This window comes from Misgurnus anguillicaudatus, chromosome 21 (genome assembly GCF_027580225.2).
Source record: "Misgurnus anguillicaudatus chromosome 21, ASM2758022v2, whole genome shotgun sequence".
NCBI lineage: Eukaryota > Metazoa > Chordata > Actinopteri > Cypriniformes > Cobitidae > Misgurnus > Misgurnus anguillicaudatus.
In genome coordinates this window covers 59426362-59443551 of record NC_073357.2, presented here as the reverse complement: position 1 = coordinate 59443551, position 17190 = coordinate 59426362, and the positions used below count along the sequence as shown (strand labels likewise).

At 39.7% G+C, this 17190-nt stretch overlaps 1 protein-coding gene across 1 annotated transcript in view; it reads left to right on the top strand.

Moving 5' to 3' along the window:
- Positions 1 to 756: 756 nt before the first annotated feature.
- Positions 757 to 17190, top strand: part of LOC129452519 (B-cadherin) — a 192879-nt gene continuing 176445 nt past the window's right edge. Inside the window, exons 1-2 of the mRNA XM_073859537.1 lie at positions 757 to 908; positions 14740 to 14881. Coding sequence (XP_073715638.1) covers positions 771 to 908; positions 14740 to 14881 — 280 coding nt within the window. The 5' untranslated portion in view covers positions 757 to 770. The remainder of the gene's footprint in view (positions 909 to 14739; positions 14882 to 17190) is intronic.

Sequence of the window (17190 nt, the reverse complement as noted above, 5' to 3'; positions counted from 1 at the left end):
TGTTTAAACAATAATCATTCATGTATTTTTCTTTGACAGTAATCTTCAATAGCTGTGATGTAAGATCAAGATCAGTCTTTCAGTCGGATGACAAGCGGTTCAGTGTGAGAACAGATGGAAGTGTAAGACTGAAGACACCGTTGACTCTTCATGATGGATATATGATGTTTGATGTACACGCTTGGGACTCCAGTGATATGAAGCACACAACATCTGTCAGAGTTGAATGTACTGCTCACCATCATGAGGATCATCACATTAATACTGCCGTGAACATCACACCACAGGTACACACAAGAAAAACTCAACTGTGACACGACACAAGACTTGTGTAGCTCTTCAATAAACACAAAATTACAAACTGGCTAACAGCAGATCATACTGGCTTAATGTAGTCTATTGGATCTGGAGGCTGGTTGACCAGCTAATGACCAGCATAGACCAGCTAACAAACTGTAAAATGTATTGAGGTGTCTCTGAGTTTAGATGTATAATGTCCATAAAATCAAACATTTTGTTTTCTAGATGAAATCTTTCCATGATGATTTGATCGTGAGGTTTCCAAGCTCTTCAGCAGGTCTTAAGAGAGTAAAGAGAGAATGGATTATTCCACCGCTGCGAGAATCTGAAAACAAAAACGGTCCTTTCCCACAATATCTGGCTCCGGTGAGTAAACATAATGAATATACTCTACACTATTATTGAATATGAAACACGTTTGTGTTACTGACTTTGTGTCTTTCTGTATTTAGATGAAGTCAGATTATGCTATGGAATCTACGATGATGTACAGTATCACAGGTGAAGGAGCAGATCTGCCACCTGTGGGTCTTTTCACATGTGATAGACGTTCAGGATCTGTTTATGTGACGCAGCCGCTTGACAGAGAGAAAAAAGCTTCATATAAAGTAAGTTATTTTTTAACCTTAATCACAATTAGACAATTACAAATCAAATACACCACACTGAAAACATTTAAAAATGAGTTTTGAAAGCGTCATCGGTAACACTTTTAAATAATGGTCCATACATAATAGATAGTTACACAGGAAGTAATGCAGAACAAATGGTAGGTGCAACATTAACACTGTTATCACTACTGGTAACTAATAAAGAAGAGTGATTAACTAATCAGTAGGTAATAGCATAATAATGTTCAGGTTAAGTAACAATTAGTTACTTATTACTTATTTAATAGTCATTATTAACTATTACATGTTTAATAAATCCTGGTGAACAATACATTAACTATGTAAAATCTCTTTTTCAACCACTGGTTGGATTGCTGAAGGCTACAGGTTTCTGGTCAAGACAACGATATCTCAAGAAATGTAGGTTTGTTTATTGAATAAGAAATGTGTGGTTATCGTGATGCACGCACACGTATACATAATCAATAAACACTTCAATAATTTGGCACTTAATCCACCTGTTTCGGTCTATAAACTATCTACAACGTGCAGCCAACTCCGCTATACGGTTCTCTCTCCCGCTCCGTAACCTAGCAACCCCAGTGCGAACTTTTGGAACAGTCCATTTCTGATGAAACGATAGGGGTGTTTGGGAAAGTCCATATATTTAGCATTTAGTTTCTACAGCTGCCCCCAAATTCACCTTGTGAATTTGATTTATAAAAGTGGCTCATCTTTCTATCAGTCCAGGATGGGAGTTAATCATGGAGAGGGGGCAGACATACTAACTTGGCTACAGGTCGGGTGTAAGTTTTGTCTTTCACCTGTATCTCTGCCGATCTAATTCTCTTATCAGTTCCAGGATGTACCTGAACAACCTTTCCCACCGGCCACAAAGCACGTGGCAATAGCTGGTCTATGATCATAACGGTATCTCCAATCTGCAGATCAGTTCCTCCTGTTTTCCATTTCTGCCTAATCTGAAGGTTTGGTAGGTAGTGACGAATAAAGTGTCTCCAAAAGTGATCAGCGAGGAGCTGACTATGCTTCCATCTTCTACGGCTCAAGAGTTCAGAATTATGGTATGTGACTTGAGGTAATGAGGCATCCCGCCGCCCCATCAACAAGAGGTTTGGAGTTACTTGGTCTGGATCCGCAATGTCAGAAGAGGTGTAGGCAATGGGTTTGGAGTTGAGAATACCTTCTATTTCTATAAGGACTGTTCTCAGTACTTCTTCACTGACCGTCTGGGCACCAAGTGTGACTTGAAGCGCTGCCTTTAGAGAACGTATTTCTCTCTCCCAGCATCCTCCGAAGTGAGGTGCACTGGGTGGGTTAAAGAGAAATCTTATCTGCTGGCTGGCGAGGTGAGCTTGTAACTCAGGATGAAGAGCCATAAACGATTCTCTTAGTTCTCTTTCTCCTCCTCTGAAATTGGTACCCTGGTCTGCCAAAAGCTCAAAGGGTTTGCCGCGTCTGGCTATGAATCTCCGTAGGGCCATCAAGAAGGAATCTGTGTCCATACTGGTAAGTATATCAATATGGACTGCCCGTGAGGTCATGCATTTAAAAATGATTCCCCATCTCTTTTCATTCCTACGTCCCACTTTTATAGTGTAAGGTCCGAAACAGTCTACACCCGTGGAATAAAATACTGGTTGATGGATCCTTAATCTGGCCTGAGGAAGATCTGCCATTTTGGGAGGGTGTGGTTGTCCCCGCCATCTTTGACACTCTGTGCATTGCCGTTGATGACTTTTGACTGCTGCTCGTCCACGTAACACCCAGTACTTTCTTCGAAGCTCAGCAAACACCCTGTCTGGCCCTGGGTGATGCAATTGATTGTCATATTCTTTGATTATTAGTTTGGAAATTGGGTGACGTGAGTCAAGGACAATAGGATGAATGGCATCTTCTTCCAGTTGGCTGTATTGACGGAGGCGGCCACCAACACGTATAAGTTCTATGACATCATCGAATACAGGAGCTAAGCATAACAATCGACTATGTTTTGGCAAGGGTTTGTTTGCTCTTAAGCATAACAGTTCCTCTGCGAAGGAGTCAGTTTGAATCTTACGAAGAGCTGCCAGCTCTGCTCCTTTATAGTCATCTAATGTTGGTGTATTGTCATGTTGAATATAGGCTTTCAGCAAATCTGTATAGGTTGAGTACTGCTGCAGGTCTGGTGTAGGCACAGTGGAAGTTGTTAAACCACAAAAGGCTGACTTTCTCAGTTCGTTGTCATGATTAGTGGTGGTTAGCGGCAGCATCTCTGGCCAGCTATGAGATGTTTGGCTAAGAAATTTGGGACCACTGTACCATCTGCTTTCACGGCCTATGTCACGGATAGATCTACCTTTCGTGATGTCATCTGCAGGGTTGTCCTGTGAAGGCACATACCTCCAGGTATCAGACTCCGTGAGCTCCTGTATTTCAGCCACTCTGGTGCCTACAAACACTTTGAATCTGCAAGATTGTGACAGAAGCCAGTTAAGCACAGTTGTGGAATCAGACCACAGAGTAATGCTTTGGATAGGCAAAGTTAGCTCTGTTCTCAAAACTTTTGCAAGCTGTGCGCCAGTCAGAGCTGCGCATAGCTCCAAGCGAGGAATGGTTTGCTGTTTCTTAGGAGCTACACGGGATCGGGCGGTGACAAAGGCTACTTCCACTCTACCCTGGTCTTCCGTCCGCAGGTATGCTAAGGAGCCGTAAGCTTGCTCTGAAGCCTCACAGAAAATATGAATCTGCCTTACACTAGTATGATGATCGAGCTCTTTGCTACAGTAACACCTCGGCCAGTTGATGTTCTGTAATTCGTCCAGCTCATTCACCCAGGCTTTCCATGAGCTTAACAGTTCCTCAGGCAATCTAGGGTCATCCCACTCTCTTTTCTTATCCCATAATCTCTGCACAATTACTTTGGCTCGTGTAGTAAATGGCACAATATAGCCAATGGGGTCATACTGGCTGGCTAGAACATGGTAGATGCTCCGCATTGTAGGTGGGGAGTGGTCAAGGTTGCGAGGTTTATATGACAAGGTGTCTGATAAACAGTGCCAGTGCAAACCAAGAGTTGACTCCTGTGCGTTCTGATGACCTTCACTAAGCCACTGAATGCTGCTTTGGGATTGAACGTCAGTTGGTAAGTGACTGATGACTGATGGATCATTGCTCGCCCACTGCCTTAAGTCAAAGCCTCCCGAGCTTAAGAGGCTGCGGAGTCTGTCTACTAGGTCTTTGGCCATTTCACTGGAGGTGAAGCTTTGAAGGCAGTTGTCAACATAAAAAGATTTCTCCACGGAAACCTGTGTGTCTATGGACTCACTGTGATCCTGAACATGCTTCTGTAAAGCAAATGTAACACAGCAGGGACTGCATGTAGTTCCAAAGGGAAGCACTTGCCATTCATATACCTCTGGCGGTTTATCTTTCTGTAAATCTCTCCATAGGAATCGCAGCAGCGGCTTGTCTTCAGGCAGAAGGCGCACCTGATGGAACATACCACGAATGCTGCTAACTGCAATGGAATGTTCTCTGAAACGTAGTAGAACTGCCAGGAGAGAAGGACTGAGTGTTGGACCAGGTAGCAAGAACTCGTTTAAGTTTTGGCCTTTGTATGTGAATGAACAGTTGAATACGACCCTGTTCTTTCCATTATGCTCTACCATATGGTGTGGTATGTACCAAGTTTCCTTGGACTGTTTCACCTGTTCAGGGTTGAGTTTCATGATGTAGCCAGCTTTCTGTAACCTGACTATCTCTTCCTGGTATGCTGCTGCTTGATCAGGTTTTCTTTCCAACCGATTTTCAATTCCCCGTAATTGTGGCAGTACAGCTTCTTTGGGTGCATGAAGGAATGGCATGTTCTTAACACGTAGCAGAGGGGTTGCATATTCCACAGTTTCTCCACATCAGCATACAGGCTGTCCATGGGTCGCAGGCTAGTGAAGAGACAATGCTGTGGGGAAAATCTGGTTGTTATATCTTGTGCTGGACCCTGTAATGTCCATCCCAAGCGTGTTCTCACAGCAGCAGGGCCACCCGGTGGGCCTAGTCTGACTGGTTCTATGGATGTTATGAGGTGAGGGCAGTCAGAACCAATAAGAATCACAGGTTTCACATTGTGAAAATGCTGAAGCGGCAGACCTGCAAGGTGTTTGTATCTTTTCTGAAGTACCTTGACTGGGTGGGTGTGCTCTGCTAGTCCCAGGCTGTCAGCTGTAAAGGCACTCCGAATCCTGAAAACCTTACGAGGGTTATCCATTGAAGACACTGTGAATGTTACAGCCGCCCCATGAATGGTCTGTGTCTCTTGCCTGACTGTGCGAAGGGCTAAGTCCTCTGGCTGTCCCTTCAGTTTTAGCTTCTGTACTGCATCATTTAGGATAATGGTTCGCTCTGACCCATCATCAAGTACAGCATAAGCCTCCATAGCTTTGTTGCCATTTCTGAGCAAAACTTTGGTCACTTTTAACAGAATCTTGTTGTCACAGGTGGGACGATCAACATATAATACTGCACTGGTCGGAACAGATTCTTCTGTTTCTCTACCTTTCTCATTTACATCATGTAGTGCAACCAAGTGCTTTCTGTTACAGGTTTGACAGAGAACTTTCAGAGTGCAGTAAGCTGCTTGGTGACCGCGTCCACAGCGCCAGCATCTATTCTGGCTCCTAATCCATGTCACTTTCTGTTCTTTGCTGAGTAACTTAAAGCTCTCACAGTTATTCAGGTAATGTCTGTTGTTATCACAGTATGCACAGTAAGCATTCACCCATTCTCTCTTAGCAGCAGTTGGTCTCTGTTGATCAGCTGGTGATACTGAAGCAACCTTTGGTTTCTCTGTTCCAAGGAAAATGGCAGTGGGTTTGCGGTTTTGGCTATACTCTTTCCTCATTTCCTTTCTCTGAACCGATGACACTTGTTTGAGTTGCGGGCTGTAATCAGTGTGGTCTTCCTGAACCTGAAGCTCGTACTCAAGCCATTCGGCGAAGTCCAGTAATGTAGGAATGGTAACTCCCAGAGGATGTATGTACCTCTTAAAACTGGACCTGAGGTCATGTGGTAGTTTGCTCATAAGTCTGGAAACATGTGATCCACACTCCAGCTCAGTCATTCCATTCTGGCCAAGTTGTTCCAACATGCTAACCTATGAGCGTACATGGAGTCCAAACAGCCGAAAAGCTTTCACATCACCGCTACGAATGTTTGGTCCATCCATCAGATCGGCGATGCGTTGTAAGGCTAACTGGTGGGGTTGACCGTACATTTTGTTTAGTGCTCTCATGGTATTAGTAAAAGGAAACCTTGAATTACTGTATGAATCTGACACAAGAAGTGCCTCTTCCAGCTTCAGGTGGTCAGTAAGTATCTGAAATTTAAAACGCTCGGTTGCATCCTCAGGCAGAATGTTCTCAAGGGCTATTCTTAGTCTAGAGAATTGCATCTCCTGTAATGCCGACATAATCAATGGCAGCTGACTAGGGGTGTTTGGGAAAGTCCATATATTTAGCATTTAGTTTCTACAAACTAAGACATATTTAAAAAGACTATAAATTAACTGCATATTAACAGTTGCTGTAAATTCATTATGATATGTGTGTGTGTGTGTGTGTGTGTGTGTGTGTGTGTGTGTGTGTGTGTGTGTGTGTGTGCCTGGTAATTGTCACGTTGTGGGAACCAATTGTCCCGACAAAGATAGGAATACCAGTATTTTTGTGACCTTGTGGGGACATTTTGATGTCCCCATGAGGAAACAAGCTTATAAATCAAACAAAATGATGTATCTTGAAAATGTGAAGTAGCAGAAGGTTCTGTGATGGTTGGGGTTAGGGGAAGGGAATAGAATATACAGTTTGTATTGTATAAAATGCATTACGTCTTTAGAATGTCCCCACAAAACATGGAAACCAGAATGTGTGTGTGTGTGTGTGTGTGTGTGTGTGTGTGTGTGTGTGTGTGTGTGTGTGTGTGTGTGTGTGTGTGTGTGTGTGTGTGTGTGTGCGTGCGTGCGTGCGCGTGCGTGTGTGTGAGCTATATGATCACATTTTTATCCTTTATGTTATCTGTATTGATTCATGATTAAATCCAATCAATTGTGCTCTTTAAAAATTTGAAACGTAAAAATTAACCCCATCTTAATTATTTAATCATTATAACTTGCTTTTATGGTAAATATTTAATCAATCCATGTTCGATTTGATTATGAACTAGACTGATACGCTGTCACTTTAAGGAGGGAAGATGCGCCTGATGTCAAAAGTATGCAGAAGTCACTCAGACAGCAAGTGCGCGCTGCCCGGCTAATATTCGAAAGAGCTTTTGTGTGATTAACTGAACACATCGATTCAACAAGAAATTGGAGTTATCTATTCACAAACTGCTAAAGCTACAGAGAAGAGATGCGAAACCGAGAAGAGATTTTGCTGCGATGCAAAGAAACAACCAAAGCCAGGCACATGGATTTACAGTTGACATTTTGTGTTAGATAAGTAAGGGATAATGTAGAGGCAGCCGGTAGTTATTGGGAAATAAGCCCCGACAGTGTGATCAGGACCCGACGCGAAGCGGAGGGTCTTGCATCACACTGAAGGGGCTTATTTCCCAATAACTACCGGCTACCTCTACATTATCCCGATTATTACACGGCTACTTGCCACATAAGAAAAAAACTGGACATGAATATGAATTTGAAACATTTTATTGGCATATTTGTTTTAAATTAACATTTTTATCCTTCCGCGAAACTTTGCACAGATGCATAAAATGATCGTAATACCTTATTAGCAGTGTTGTATAAAGTACTAGAAAGCAGTACTTGAGTAAAAGTACAAGTATTGTACTAGAAAAAGACTTTGGTAGAAGTGAAAGTTGACTTTTAAAATATTACTTAAGTAAAAGTCTTAAAGTATCTGATATAAACTGTACTTAAGTATCAAAAGTAATTTTCTGATATTTAATGTACTTAAGTATTTGAAGTAAAAGTAAAAAGTTTTTTTTTTAAAGCAATCAGTTAGAACTTTGATTGTGAACTTTATTGTGGCTTTCTTATGGTAAAGCATATTCAGGGTTCCCATTATCTTCTTAATCTCAATCATCAAATAAAAATCTGTCTTTTCCAGCACTTTTTAGGCACAATTATCTTAAGTTCAAAGAGCAAACAGCATATTTTTAGAGCTGACATCAAATAAAAAAGCAGAAATTTCACTTTTGTATGAATTTCAGGTAAAAATGAAAAATACATTATAACTTATTTCTTTCAAAACATGAGCATATTTTTGAAAAAAGTGGAGTATCCCTTTAAGTTAGCTACTCTACTAAGAAAAAAATGCCAACTCGTTGTGTGGCAATGAAAGCACTGTGACTTTGATACAATGCAAGCGTACATTCACAATGTATAACATTAGCACAACATTATCCTATAGCCACTGAGTTTTGAGTTAATTAACATAAAAGGAAATCTCAAGTTTGACAAAACGTATGATGCTTTTAAAGACGTGAATATAGTCCTTAACACTTTCTTTCTAACCTGCCACTGATTAACATGTTTTTAACAAATATTTCTCAATCTAACATTAGCCTACCGGAGGGAATATTTGGCTGGCAGTTATGCTATAATGTTACCATAAACAGTTAACGTTAAGCGTGTTTCAGTTGAGAGTTCTCTGTGAATTAAATAAATCCATGGGAAAATCAGCGGTGTAATGTTAACGTTTATTAAACATGTGCGCCTGGCCATCACATTAGACAGATAACAGTTAATTATCTAATACGGCTTATGATAACTAATGTTGAATCACATTGACATTGTGGCTTTACTTAATAACTATTATTTTAACGTACCTTGATGTGATTCTTCAGGTTGGACGGGGAGTTTTTAAATGACAAAATGTAAGTGATTTTCGCTAGGCATAAGAGGCACTTTATTCGGTAATCGGGAATCTTTAATTCCAATGTACAAAAACATTTCTTACAAATACGGCCACGGATGTATAACGTTAGCTTTCTCACCCTGTTCATCGTCGGGGTGGTCGTTTACGATAACGGGAGGTCCTCCAGTAGGTGCTTTCGTTGCACTTACAGTTGTGCTTCCTCATCCTTTGGCAACACTACGCTAAAAAAGAGTGTGCGTGAAATAGAGTGTGCGGAGCGTGCGTAAATCAATCTAGAAGCACTGATTCGCCAAAACCTCCCTTATTGAGTGTGCGGTGCATGGCATGCGTAAATCAATCTAGAAGCACTGATTCGCTAAAACCTCCTTTATTGAGGTCGCACACATTTGTTCTGATTTTATTTTGTAGTAACGAGTAACGAATATGCTTAGTGAAAATATATCGGAGTAAAAGTATACATTTTATCTAGAAAATGTAGTGGAGTAAAAGTGAAAGTAGACATAAATTTAAATAGCGAAGTAAAGTACAGATACGTGAAATTTCTACTTAAGTACAGTAACGAAGTATTTTTACTTCGTTACATTACAACACTGCTTATTAGAATCCTCTGCTTCATACTTGTCTGTCTCCACTTTTTCTCATTTAGCCAGTCTTTGAGAAGTTTTAATGCCCATTCTGTATTTTTGTGTGTGTTGGCTTCGTAGCTGTCATGCTCTATTTTGTCAAGTTCAGTCTCAGTAAGCTGTCTGTGTCTTGTCGTGGTTGTCCAGTGTTTGTCACAAGATTGCGCCAAACAGTAATCTTTATTGATCTTTATTGGCGCGGAGCGAATTTACTCGTGCAAGTAGTCCGGCTATGCGTTATTACTTTGGAGCGGTTATTACCTGCAAATGTCTCAACTGACCAATCAGAATCAAGTATTCCAGAGAGCCGTGTAATAAGTATTTTTAAAGAATTGATTAAAAATATATGCATTATGAAGAGTTGTATGTTTTTACATGGGTGCAGACAAAGGTCCGCTCCACTGTTTGTGTTGTTACTCGCTTTAGGTTGCATAACGTTAATTTATGCCTTTACAGTACCATTTCTTTTATTGGTAATAGTGTTGTTATTGTAAAAGTACAGGATTGTGTCTTTACTAGGGGGTTACCATGATTTGTACCTTAGAATATAGTTTCTTATAATTCATTGTGTTATGACCCAAGTAATTATTAGTACATTACCATGTTTTTTACTTTAAAATAGTGGTCATAATTTTAAGTAATTTCTAAGTCTCAAGTCCTGGGTAATTAATAATAAGTTATTGTGATTTTCACTTTAAAATAATGGTCAAAATTTTAAGTAATTTCTTAAGACTTCTGTCTTAAGTCCTGAGTAATTACTAATACGTTACAATTATTTTCACTTTAAAATAATTAAAGTATTTCATTAAGAACAGCGTGGTAATACTTGAATAATTACTAATGGGCATGCTTTTCTTAATATTAAGTCAGTCTTCCACACTTATAAACATCAATGTGTATTCCTTAGTTTGCTTATGGTTAAATCAATAAGATAAAAAAGAATAAAAATGCAAATAATTCAATTTATATGGTAACATAAGGGGTTAGAGGGTTAGATTTGGTGTTTGCGTTAGTATGTCACTTTAACTATTGGTTTATACTATTTTTTCTGATTTATTCTATTATATTTTCTAAACTTTAAACAATTGTTGCCTGGCGTTGGGGTTAGAGTTGGGTTTGGGTAGGGATGTCATTTCATGTAAATCTAACCCTAAACCGAAGTGAAAATGGTAAGAAAATAGGACAAAACAGTTGAGTAACCAAGACAGTCCGTAGCAGGGCCACGGAAAAATGCGGAGATCCGTGAGAATGGAACGGAAATTCGTGAGATCATGTTGCACCAACAGCACCACACTGTAGAATTTAACAAGTTTTGTGTAATACAAATTAATAGGTTTTAGATTTTTTTTGGGGGGGGCACGAAGGGATGCACCTTACACAAAGGGGGACAGCACGCCGACAAAGTTTACAGGATCAGACCTTATTTATTGGTATGTGACTGTTGATATGTAGTTAATTCATAGTTACTTTAAATAACTCTTAGTTAATGTATTGTTCACCAGGATTTTTCAACATGCAGTAGTTAATATGTAATTAGTTGTTACTTAACCCAAACATTAGTATGCTATTACCTACTGATTAGTTAATCGCTATTCTTTATTAGTTATCAGTAGCAGGGCTTTGAACCAGAATTTTTTTCCAATTGGTTTGTTCCGAACAGAAACAGTATTTTTAGTTTCCGGTTTTCGGTTCAACCCTAAAACTGACGTTCCTGAACCGGTTAGAACAAAAAAATAAAGTTCCCGAACCGGTTAATAACGTTCCATGTCAGCTATGGGACATACAAATAAGTAGGCTGATCATTAGGACTTAAATTATTAGTCTACATAATTTTCCTTAAGTCTCTATCTTGTCATAAAACATTAAAAAAGGTTACATTATGTAAGCGGCAAAACTGTAATTCTGACATGCCTACACCTGTTGAGTGCACTTAAACACGCACACACACAATAGCAACTCTCTTTCAAGTTTATACATCAAGAGTTCTGAGGCGGAGAAGGGCGGGGTAGGACTGGACACATTCAACCGCATGTGCATACAGAAAATTTCTCACTTTAGCGTCTTTTAGCGGGTAAATTGTTTAAAATCACTTAAGTTTTAACATTTGCAAGGCTTTTAAACATGTGCAAATGATAAACTTTCACCCTATTTAAATTTGCGCATTAATCCGCGAATCGCATGCAAGCCAAAGCGTGGGTCGTGTTCTGTACAGATAACGGATCAACTGTGATCCGTTACACCACTAATCAGTAAAAAACTAACATCTTGAGATACTGAGTAGCCTACAATATTTACCTCTTATTAGTGATGGTCAACCCGGATCTTTTTAAGGATTCGGGTTATTCTGAGTCAATCACTAATATGATCCGGGTTATGCGAGTCACTTGAGTCACTTGAATCACTTGGTCAAAATCTCCCAGTTCCAATCGCTAATACTAATGCAACTCAGATCACGCATGCAGCTACGAGTCTACGACTCCTTTGCTCGCAAAAAAGGGCTCATGTGACCTGAGGAACTTGTAAAAAAACATGCATGTCCGTGGTAACATTATCAATAACATAATTGTAAAAGTTCGGTGTGTGTGTTTAGTTTCATTTCATAACGACAAATATATCAACACCACGTTTAAAAGATGTGAGAGGAACGTGTCCTGTTTCAGATTGACCTACAAGATCCACGATAGGCTTCCGTTAATGCAGCCACACAGTCACTCATCCGGGCAAGATCATGATCTTGTGAGTGAGTCCCAGACAGAGCCGCTCGCCCGTGTAAGGTACCACCCACAAGCCCAACGACGGATGCAAGTGGAGTGGGTGAAGGGGACTCGTGTTCGTTCCTTCCTCAGCGCTTCTAGAAGAATAATTCCATATCATGATTAAATTAATTTCTTTGATCTCTGTGTTGAAATTATAATCTGACTCCAATTTAATATACTAAGAATTTAGTGCATTATTCCAATTATCTGTTGATCATAATTTAGATGTTTGATTATTTATTAATTCCCATAGTCTTAATTATTCGTTCATTAGGGACCCGGTATCGCACAGAGCATACGCCGGCCGTTTGCGTACATCTCACGGACACAGAATTGCCAGTTCTGATCTTAGTCAGAGGTTGCCGGGTAAACTAATGTCTGGCCGCCCCATGCTTGCTCCGATCATAAAAATAGTTACTTTAGTCACGATCATGCAACTTGCTAAGGCAGGTGATAAACATAAATCTGAGAGTTCTGGTGAATGTGCTACCTGCTCCATCCAACATCAAAACACCAGTGTGATAATATCCTGACATACTTATTCTGCGGTAATACCAGACTCCTTCTAATCTACTGATCATAACAATTTCTGAAAGAATTCAAATAAATCAATACAATTTCTGAATAATTCAGATGAATCAAATGTAACAATTTATTATACCAGGCAGGTTTCAGCTTCAAACATGCATTAAACAATATCATACAGAATTTGATTCAATTCCAATTAATTAAAATGATCAACAGTTGCAAAAGTTACAAAGTCATACCTGGCAATAGACACTCTGGCTACAGAGTACTTCCATCATGAATATAATATACCCAAAATGGTGTAAGAAGATTCTGTTAAAGATTTCTCCCATAATATTTGAATACACACACAAAGTGTGGGGAAGTTTCTTGCTAAAGAATACTTCCATAATGTCTGAATACACACACCCAAAGTGTGGGGAAGATTCTTACTAAAGAATACTTCCCAGAGTCTCTTGCCAAGCCACCTTATATACACAGAATGAGACAAAGAATAATAAAATCTCAAAACAGGATTTGGTTGGTCGGTTCTCGTGACCTGAAGGAGCACCAAATGGGACTGTTAACACTCTGTAATCTAGATCTCCTCATGAGTTGACACCCATCACAGAAGTACAGATTATGTCTTAAGTTTTAAACTTTGATATACTTTCTCTTAGCATTATAGAAATTAGACCTTTTTAACCATCGCACCATGACCTTTAAAACAACACCAAACATGAAGATGAAACCTTTGTAGCATCACAACATATGATATATCCAATGTTACATGTGTTTAGTATATTTCCAGTAACCAAAACCTTAAAGGAGAAGAGAGAGGGGGTGAAATACAGATCAGTTCCTGTGTATCCATGACCCCTGTGGAGAGAGACAACACGTCTCTCAAAAATAGACACAGAATGTGTTTTTTATTGTTTTATGGTCCAGCTCCAAAAACAAAACTTGTCCACCTGTCCTACACCCGCTCCTGCACGGGTCCTGTGAGTGAACCACTCACGTCACTCCGAGTGACTCAGTCAACAAGAGGAGCCGTGTACGTCCGTCGGTGGCGGATCTTTACAGCAGCACTGCTGCAACAGTCCTCGTATTTTACATTTTTAAACATTTGCAGCTTCTACCCAAAACATTGTGCCAGTCAAATATTGCAACAGATTAGCCTACACGAGTCAGTGGGTTAATAACACGAGCAAGGCTCATTTCTCCTAGTTCAGGATTCAAGCTCTATGAGTTGAGTCATTCTCTGTGTGAATCCCCGAGCCGCCGACCAACTCATTGTCGCGCGCACGCATCCCTTTGTACTCGGACTCGGAGCTGCAGAAAATTACGAGTGTGCTTTTGGCTCACTCTGTACCCCCAGTCGACATTAGGTGATGTAAATTAACTCGTTGTTGCAAGTTATAGAACATATGGCAGCTTATGTAGAGTTATGTGTTGTAATTCTGTTGTAAACATTTGAAGAGCTTTGTGTTTGATCCAATTTCTCATTTTTAAAGTTAATGGTCACTAAGGACTCATGGTTCTCGAGTCATTTTAGGGATCTGGTTAAATGATCAGAGTTTCGAGTGACTCGCTCATCACTACCTCTTATGATTGAGCATTAGAAACTTGGGCTTAAGGAGGCTACTTGCTGGTGGCAAGCTTCTCATTCCTCCGATGAGTCAATGACGACCGGAAGTGAACTTCACAGAGTATTGCACAGAAATCTTGTTGAAGAACAAAAAAAAATAACGGTATTAACCGGTTACCATTATTTTAAATAAACGTTTCTGTTCTGGAACATTTATTTATTGAAAGTTTCTGATTTCGTTTCTGTTCCTTGCAAAACATCAAAAGTTTCTGGTTTTCGTTCCGTGAACCGGTTCAAAGCCTTGATCAGTATTGATTTCAGTATTAATGCAGCACTAATCATTTGTTCTGCATTAGTTCCTGTGTAACTAACTATTAAGTATGGACCATTATTTTAAAGTGTTACCCTGACATCTTATAAATAGCTATCAACAGTTAACACCTAACCTGTCTATGTCTTCAGCTCATTGCTCATGCTGTTGGAGAAGGAGGAGTAAGAGAGAAGCCAATGGATATCATTATTGATGTGATTGACCAAAATGATAATAAGCCAGTGTTTACTCAAAATCCTTTTAATGGAAATGTTCCTGAAGCTGCTCCTAAAGGTCTCTTTTCTAATATGATTTATGGGAACTAAAGCTCCTATGAGTGGCATGAAATCATTTTAATCTGTATTTTCTGTCTAAAGATTATGAGTTTATGACGGTCACAGCCACTGATGCAGATGATCCAAATACTCCTAATGCTGATCTCAGATACAAAATTATCAGCCAAGATCCACCATCACCAAATCCAAATATGTTTGATATCAATTCTGTTACCGGAGTGATTCGTGTCATCGGTTCAGGCCTGGATAGAGAGGTGAGAGATGACATTTAATGATTGTTTCTTATAGGGATGGTTTCCCGGACAGGGATTAGAGTAGTCCTAGACTTAAATATGGCTATCGAAACCAAAAACAACTTGCACTGACACATCTTGAAATCCATCAGTGCTCTTAGTTTAGCCTCAAAATGCACACAAGTAATGATTAGTAAGGCATGCTTGATAAAATTGGTTATATTTTTTAATTAAACTAAGTCCTTGTCCTGGTTTAAGATAATCCCTGTCCGTGAAACCACCCCATTGTGTTAAAGAATGAGTTTGTAAAGGAAAGAACTCACCTGTGAATATCTTCTCTTTCAGAAATGGCCCAAATATACTTTGGTCATTCAAGTTGCAGACATGCAAGGAGGCGGTTATTCAACAGACGGCAAAGCTGTTATTACTGTCACTGACAGCAATGATAATCTACCTCAATTTGAGCAAGACACAGTAGTGTGCTGTTCATTATCTGTCATCTAAATATCTAAGAGAATCAATAAAAAGTCGTATAATTACACAAATCTTTTTGTTTTTAGTACACTGTATCTGTCCCAGAGAATCAAGTTGGAGTTGAAGTGGCCAAACTCACAGTTACTGATGGAGATGAACCTGGATCACCTGCCTGGTCAACTAAGTATAAGATTATCAGTAGTGATGAAGGAGGAGTTTTTAATATCAGTACTGGACCCAGTCAGCTGGAGGGAATCATCACCACTGTGAAGGTACTGAATGATCTTCATAATGTTGATCAGAGAGATGTTTGTGTTGATGTACTGTAACTGAAGTCTTTTCTTGTCCATACAGCCGCTGGACTACGAGAAGACCAAGCAGTACATTTTGTCTGTGATTGTTGAGAACGATGATCCGTTTGTCGGCTCTTTGCCCACCTCCACCGCCACAGTCACTGTCAATGTTGAGGATGTGAACGAGCCTCCGGTGTTTAATCCAAAGGAGAAGCACATTATTAAACCTGAAGATGTTCCTGTTGGTAGTGACTTGGTTGCTTTTACAGCCACTGATCCAGACACTGAAAGATCACAGAAGTTAACGTAAGATTTCTTTAAAACTTTATTCTTAAATGATCAGGCATGTTTTTGTTAAAGCGAGATGAAGTTTGTCTCGACTAATTTTCTTTTTTTGCCATAATTTGGTTCCTTACAGGTACAGAATCGGCAGTGATCCCGCTGGCTTTCTCAGTGTCGTTGAAAACACGGGAATGATCAAAGTCAAGAGTCTTATGGACAGAGAATCTATTGAGGTCAAAGATGGCAAATACACAGCCATCATTCTGTCCGTTGATAATGACGGTAATTTGGGTTTGTTTTGGGAGAGGGGTGCAGTTAAGATTGTTGAATTATTTTTCTAATAAGTTTGTACTTGTGTACAGCTGAAGCTAGAGCGACCGGCACAGGAACCCTGATCATTGAGCTGGAGGATGTGAATGATAACGCTCCCTATATTAATGAAAGAGAAATAAAGATCTGTAATCAAGAGGCGCCTCCAGTCCTCCTCTCCATCACTGATAAATATTTGCATCCCAACGCTGGACCCTTTAGTGTTGAAACTTATGGAGACACAATGAAAAACTGGACTGCCAAGATGAATGATTCAGGTATGAATAGTTGTTGAGCTTATTTCTCTCAAGTATGATTATATATTCTAACAGTTACACTGTACCCATGTGCAGGAACCGGCATTGAGCTGATGCTTAAATCTGCGCTGGAGCCTGGCGTCTACAATGTAGTCCTGAGAGTTTACGATCAGCAGAAGCTGTATCAGGACACCTCGTTAAAAGCGACCGTGTGTGAGTGTAAGGGTGAAAGTGTTGTATGCAGTGAGACGCGGACACAGATGTATAGTAACGAAGTAGAACTACTTCACTACTGTACTTAAGTACTAAAAGACAGTATCTGTACTCTACTGAAGTATTATTTTTTTCTCCTACTTCCACTTTTACTTCAGTACATATTTTCGATGAGTTTAATACTTTTACTCCGAAATGTACTAAAATGCTTTTTTAAAGTATGTAACAATATAATAATATGAAATA